Here is a 7,714-nt window from a genome sequence, read left to right on the forward strand (position 1 = left end):
TGCGCTTTGTCACCCACTATGTTATTTGCTATTGTTGTTTCTTAGGGAACTAGCTTCAGAAGCGCCCGGCTCGGCCGGTGAAAAACCGCTTGCCGGCTCCTTTCCATTCTAACATTTTCCTTGGCTGGCTTGTCATTCCATTTTGAGCACTTTTCGTGAGAGGAACCTGACTACGTACTCTCCCTAGTTTGAATCAGTTTCCCGTCTCTCCTCACTGTTATGCATGCCATTGTCAGGCTCCTCTGAAAGTTGAAACACACACCAACTTCATTCCCATCCCATGCTTCGAATTCAAAGCATTGATCGATAAAATCAAAAATCAGAATATCGCTATCGTTTGTTAAAAAAAATAAAAATAGTATGAAAGACCGACCGCAATGAATAGTTGAGTTCTGCCGAATGAACCGCGTGTATTATCAATATATGGTAATGTTCGATAGACTAATTGTTTAGGCGTAATTTCATAAATCGTATGACATGATTGTCGACGATTAGATTATTATTTAAGTGCCGATAAACGTGTTTATTTTGTATTAGTGACACATCACATGATTTGAAAACTTGGTTTAAAAAGTTAGTCTACCTAGCATTACCCTTAATTTATCATTAATTATGTACATAGGATTAATTATATACTTAATGATATAACTGATTTTTTTTTCAAACGATAGAAATTTCGATTAAATTTGAAGTGAAACATTTACATCAGATGCCAGATTGTTGAACAACCACTTCGGTTCAAACTCATTCCAACTATGAAACCCACCTTCCTTAAACACAAGATACCACTAGATGCGCTGCCCTATTGCAAACACGGGGAGCAAAATGAAATTCTACGAACCTCAGCTGTTGTTGTAATTGTCTAATATCCAATAGGATACCTTCAATCATTACCTCCGGTTGCCAAGTACCAGTAATCATCCCTATAAGATTTTTTTTGAGTTAGATTCGACCTATTGTTGGGGCCTAAAAATGTCATACACCAACCCAACCAAGTCTCAAGGCCCAATTGTCTTGCAAAGCCAACATTCAAGCCCAAACACACGCCAAGGTACTGAATTGATGAGGAATGTATTCACAAACATGCCATGCCACGCCATGCTCATGCCTATTCATTACGCCATGCTTCCTTAGCCACAAATCATGCTAAGCCCAAGTCACATAATCGGGGCTTGCCAAGTGGATTGTGATGTGGATGGTTACGGAAGGTTATCAAGCCTATGTTAAATTAGGGTCATGGAAGACTTTGGGTTGCTTAGGAGCTCAAGGATCCAAGCTCATACCCTTTGTATTTCATACCGGCATCATTGAGAGAGAATTAGCCTAGTTTATCCCTTTCCCTAGTAGGCCAACTCCATTAGTTAGGATTAAACTAGATTCTTGCATTAAATGCATGATAAGCCTAGCAAGCCAGGCATTTAATGCTGAATTTCCCTTCCCAGCCTGCACAGACAGCCAACGCGCAAAAGCCGTGAAGCGCGCTACCAGATTTAGCGCCTGCGGAAGGCCGTCCCGGGAAAGCCGCGTCTCGGGAAGAAGCAATTTGCAGGTCTCAACAGTACATCTAGTTTACACCAAAAGGGGAATAATAGGATAGCTAGGGAGAAAAGGAGGGAATACCAAGCCACAAGGGGATATTCCCTTGAAATCTAGAGAAGAACCCTTCACCTACATAAGGAGGGAGAGAAGCCATTAGAGAGGGATTCAGAGGAACACATAGAGAGAAATAGAGAAAACGCAATAAGATAGAACCACCTAGGAAGAAACCCAAAGAGTTCCATTTTAATCCAAAAGCTTACTCCAAGCCTCAAGCATCATCATCCATGGAACCTTACTAATTCCCACTGCCTTCCATCAAACATCTCGACCATTAGAAGCCTTACTATCACCCTAGGAAAGCCCAAATCAAGCAGCCAAGAAAGCCATGCAACCATGCAAACCTTCTCTTGCATGTAAACTGATAATCTTTTAGCTTCCACATCACGCTTCACTTGAGCAAGCTATTATCTTGATCTTTCATGTTGTCTTTGAGCCGTTGATGTTCGGGGTATTTCCTAAGACAAGTTATCTCTTTTGAGATATCCCGGGACTTGTTGCGAACCCACACCAAGGGAGACAAGAGAATGTTCCCAAAGCCCAAGTCCACCTCGACTTAAAAGTCCCCCAACACCTGTACATCCAAAAAACCTTTCTCCATAAAAGCTACAAGGGCCGTCCAAACTGCATCCACTTCCGCCATCAAACTAGATGCGCAAGGATAATTTCCAATCCCACCAGCAGCACGGAAAATCCCGGCAAAGTTCCTTGCCACCCACCCAAAACCACATTTTTCCTTCCTCCATGCACCATCACAATTCATCTTAACAATACGGAAAGGAAGGCGCTCCCACGAGGACTCCGCAACAGCCATGGGAGGGGTCACAGGCTGCCGGTGCTCATCAACCCTTGCCTCTACCCATTCCTCCATCTCCCCATACTCCCTTCGTTGTTGACGCAGCAGCTCCACAGCCTCAATCGGAAGTATTAATTTTTTCTTAAACACCATGGTATTTCTACATTTCCCAGGCCTCCAAAGCCCAAACACTAGCCACCTACTAATCTCATCAGAGTCCTTCTCACGTGCTTATTGTTTAACAAGCCAATTCCAACATTCATAAAAATCTCCACCCTGAACCATGCTAGACTCAAGTTGAATGGGGCTACCAAACCAAAAGACCTTCGCATATGGACAATGAAAAAATAGATGGCACTGCGACTCCTCCATCTGATCACAAAGAGCACAATTAGTCGGAAGTCGTATTCCTCGTCGTTGGCAGCCACGGGTTTTGTTTAATGATATAACTGAGGAAGCACCTCTGCCTAGCAGTGAATACGGATGTGGACGCCACCAACAGCACCTTCAGGTTCCTTCTCCTTAGACGCCCATGTTATTCTCCGGAGTTGAATTCCTCCTCATGTCTTTTCATCCATCTTCTTCGGTTTTTCATTTTTACTTTGGTTTCGTATTAATCGTTGAACATGCACTACGTGCTTCGTCATCCTAATATTTCTTGTTTATTTCCAAATGCTTACGCGACAACTCGTTGATGCTTAAGCTATAGCATAGCGTATTTAATCTGGTATCGCAATTTAGAACACTGTTTCAGACTGCTGATACGTGTAAGAAATGCATCAAGAGAAGACTTTAAGTTATAAACTCCATGATCGGCTTCAAACGTATTGAGTTTCACAAACCCATATACGGAGCTATTATTGGAACGCCAAAATAATCATCTCGGGCTCCTCTCTAAAGAAAGAATAAGGGAAGGAGGAGTGCAAGATGACTATTTCGGAGTGCTAAACTGAGAATGAAGACCGCAAGACCTGTGGCACATTTGAAGTTGGTACAAGAGATAAATTCGTGTTGGAAACTATTGGAGGTACATTACCTGGTTCGGGAATTTGCACAAGTAATAAAACAAGGTCTTCTGCACAACTACTGAAACAAAGGTTTTCTCGTACTATAGAAGCGCTGCTCCTCTAAAGGCTGCAACCAAAGTATCCTTAAATGGAACCTTCCTCCCAGGTTTCTCATTTACATCAAGGATGATAATAAAAAGAGACGATTCAGTGTAAGAATGCTTAAAATCCTTATAGTATATCCACCAGACAATCCAACTCTCCACGCTGTTAATCTTTTGTACCTGAAAGCAAAAGAACGCGGATATATTATTTTGTTTTTCTTCCAAGAGTGAACAAATAAAATAGAAAGCGGACCAAGCAAATCGAAATCAGGTCTAACGAGACATTTACTGGGCCTACACAAGATACCGACCAAATACATCAGTGATTGAATGAGAACTACATCACAAGGGACAGCTAAATGCAAATGCCATCCCTCTGTATTTCAAGACTTCGTGATCAAAGTGCTGGTGGGAAAATAAGGGGTGTAGAAATCAGAAAAAGGGTGGCCAATTATGTCACTCTTAGCAGGCTTGGTATTAATCCATTGCCATGCTTCTGAAAAATCCTTAAAACTTCTCAAGCAATCAGAATAATCTCAGCTGCAGTATCTTGGAGGGAACCTAAAGGAAAGAATGAGGCGAGAACAATTTGTTATCGACAAAGTTTGTGTATCGGGCATATCTCAGTTTTCTTTGTACGAAAAAAAGCTGATAATGTTTCATCTTAGCTGTCTAAATTCTTACAAGTAAGATGGTTGAAAACGTCTCGAGAGACTATCATTTCCATCCTCTCGTGTGACTTATATAATTCTGTTCCACAATGAAATATGGTTGTCGTTTAGAAATCATCAGGAATTAGCCAAACAGAGGACAGATATTAAGTCCATTCACTCCTATAACATGTGGATCAACCAAAACCTAACACACACATTTTCAAATATAAGGGTTTTCTTTGGCAGATTACATTACATATAAAAAGCCAGTCTGCAAGCAGATCAAACATCTATAGCAGGCCATTCTGTTGGTTTGTGAGAAAATGGCCTTGCCCGCTTGCCAGCTAACCAGTAAAATGACTAGACAGCAAGCAGGCAATCATCAATTACCACTTTTCACGTTTGATCGTTTGAACTTAAATCGTTGTACTGACTGAGGTACGATGACAGAGAGAATTTGTTCCTTTTAGAATTTGACAAAACCAATCCTTTGGAGAATATATGGTCGCGTATGGTATAGATGATTGATTGGAATAGATAAGATATTATTTTCAAGGTACGTTGAAGGAAGACCAAGTTGGAGGTAGGAGATGGATTGCTTGAGACGAAAACTTATCCATCCCAATCCTCCCCAAAATGGTAGGATCAAGAGAGAAGTTTCATTCATGTCAGATCCCCTTCTAAATTTCTATCCCCTCAAATTGGAAAATCACTTTCCTCTAACTTTATTATGCCTTGAATTAGAGGCGTATCCATTCCAATCCAACCCTTGATACCAAACAACGCCTATAGGTCCCTTGTAGTCCAGTAAACATGGGACTGTCTTCCCTGCTTCAGACTAAGCTCTCCCGTCCAAGATAGAACTAAACACAGTATAAGACTAAACAAACCCATGCGCTAAACTGGTCCTTAAGGTCCTCCAGTGTATTGTGTAGCCGTAATAACATTGTCATGTGCTATGAAGTCAGACTCTTTCTTTCTTAATTTTTTACTTAATGCAGTTCAAATTGGATGGTTTAACAAAAGAACTACCGCAATGGAGGCATTAATAAAACCAATAACAGAGAGTTACACGTTAACCGTTAACTACAATGCAAGAGGTGTGTGTGGGCATATATACCTTTGGGAAAGTGGAAGAAGCGTCCGCGAAATGCTTCGACACCTTGGGAAAGAGACCTAGTACCGACGCTTAGGCGGCTCTTCAAGTCAGATAAATCAACCCCTTTCTCCAAGGCCAAGAGATGCTGGTCCTTAAAGCTAGAGAATCTTCCACCGGCATCCCTTTGCAGGTTTGTGATGCAAGGTGCAATGCTGTTCCAGGCCTCCCCTGCAATGCTTTTGGGGAAAGGAAAGCCACTAGATTGGCCAATCTCCAGTGCACTACTTCTTGCTGCCATAACAGCTGAAAAAATAAATAAAAAGCTATATCAGTACTGAATCCCGCTCTCCGTAGTTTAGATTAAATTAATTAGAATATCGCTCGAAAACATCCACATCACATCACTAATGAAAAAACAAGCAAATACAGAAGTTAAAAGGGAGTAGCATTAATCACTCTCCTCGTAATTTAGATTAGATTAAATTAGAATATCGCTTGAATCATAAAAATTGCACTCAAAAGAAAAACTAGAGATTGAAAATAAAAGGAGATACCAACCACTATACGGAAGGTGAAAGAGCCAATTGGCAGGGAGACCGATTCCGGCACCGAGCAGAGTGAAACCGACGGAGAAGCCAAGACCGCAGCCAGCTCCGACATAACCAATTACCTCAGGCCCGAAACCAGGACCCCATCCAACCCCACAACCAATGCCTACACCCAATCCCCAAAACGCTCCACTCGTTGGATGCACTGGGTTCCATCTTTCGTACCTCCTGAACACTCCTTTTATGATCATTACCACCCAATCTTCTGGGTATTTTTATGAATTTCTGGGTATTTATGGGTCTCTCTGCGAGAGAGACTGAGCTCTGAGACTGAGATAGATATGGAGGCTACTGCAAATATGGACATATTTGTCAATTTTTAAAATAAAAAGTTTTCAATTAATTCTCGATGGTTTAACTTTATGCGTAGCTAAGCTCGCTTAATTCTTCATATCATACCAGCTAGAGGTGTTTTTTTAAATTTTTTATTTTTTTTATTTTGGGTCAAAGACCAATTTTAGTTTTTCTTTTTTTTTTCTTTTCAAACAATATAAATATTAAATTAAACGTTAAATTAGAAAGCTCATAGGGTTTGAATCCACGTTACAATGCAAGAGTAATACTCTTCTTTCACTATTACGGCAGAGGACTACTTCCAGAGATCAACTTTAGTTGACTTTTACTTCAACTTTAGTTGACTTTTACTTTTTCCGATATACTAGAGTCAAATAAGAATTTGATAGTATTTTAATAAATTTAAAGTTTAGTTGTAGTTAATTAAGATTTTAAAGAAAGGTTTTAAAAGATTTAGAAATTATGTTCTAGTCTGACATCTAATTTACTAAAATTTATTGTTTGATAAAAAAAATCATATTCTAGTCAAATTAAGATTTTTCAAATATTTCTGCACCTAGAATCCTGATTGGCGTATATGTGACCTATTTCATATTGGATTTTAACAAAGAGTAATGTTAGGGAGACTAAATTTGTAGACAAAATTTGCAAACTAAATTATGTGTTACCAATAAAATATGAGCACAAATGCACAGACAGCAGCTCTCCAATAAATAAAAAAATGTGAGAGGTTTTGGGTTCGATGTTCTGAACTGGTGAGTCTATTTGATTATGGTCACGGACAGGTCAAAATTCCCGATAACCTCTCCGAGCACGAAAATGTTGGATAACCGTGCTTGCTACTAGTTGTCTTCCTTTTTGCACAAAATCGTTTATCAGAACACCTTCGTAAAAAAGGAAAGAGAAAAAACAATACAAAAACTTTCTTCTTAATTAATGCTGGCTGAAAATAGGAAGGAATGGAGATTCGGTATCTCTAATTAGATTTTTTGTGGTGATTTTGATCAATTAACAACGTATCAGTAAAGAAAGTAAAACAAAAAAATCATCAGTACGATTTTGTTACCTCTTTGTGATAAGATGAAAGCGCTGTCTCTTCTCTTATATAAAGAACCATAATCCTCCTTTTTATCTGCATTCGATCTAACCTAATCTAAAGAACCCTAAACCTCCCCTTTTTTTTAATCGGTTCTAAGTTCTAACCCTAAATAGTGAGAAGAGACGCCATCAAGATTTCAAGACTAATTAAGGTATTATTCATCCTTAAATGTAGTTATTAGTTCAGTTGATACATAGTGTCTTAGTGTTGTAATTTTTTTCCTAAACTTGATTAAGGGATAATAAGAAGGAAGACTAATCGGTTATGAGATTTGTCCTAAACTTGATTAACGGATTACTGTTCATATTGACTTTATATGTGTCGACCTAAACTTGTTTACTGTTCCTACTTTGATCTTATCTTTTAGTTTTTGTTGTTCTTTACTCTATTGTATGAAAATAAATCTTATTTTCTCGGATTAACTCTTTATCCTATCAGGTTTGAAAAATTACATTATC

At 39.2% G+C, this 7,714-nt stretch overlaps 1 protein-coding gene across 1 annotated transcript; it reads right to left on the bottom strand.

The window, feature by feature from the left end:
• Positions 1-3,380: 3,380 nt before the first annotated feature.
• On the bottom strand, positions 3,381-6,164 carry LOC137711615 (Putative membrane lipoprotein). The gene is made up of 3 exons (XM_068450870.2): positions 5,814-6,164; positions 5,277-5,558; positions 3,381-3,683 (listed from the first exon to the last, which is right to left on the bottom strand). The coding sequence occupies exons 1-3, from the start codon at positions 6,052-6,054 to the stop codon at positions 3,670-3,672; spliced, it is 537 nt and encodes a 178-aa protein (XP_068306971.2). The 5' UTR covers positions 6,055-6,164; the 3' UTR covers positions 3,381-3,669.
• Positions 6,165-7,714: the final 1,550 nt, after the last annotated feature.

The sequence above is a fragment of the Pyrus communis genome, chromosome 6, assembly GCF_041283825.1.
Source record: "Pyrus communis isolate YQ-2024b chromosome 6, ASM4128382v1, whole genome shotgun sequence".
In the NCBI taxonomy this organism is placed as follows: Eukaryota; Viridiplantae; Streptophyta; class Magnoliopsida; order Rosales; family Rosaceae; genus Pyrus; species Pyrus communis.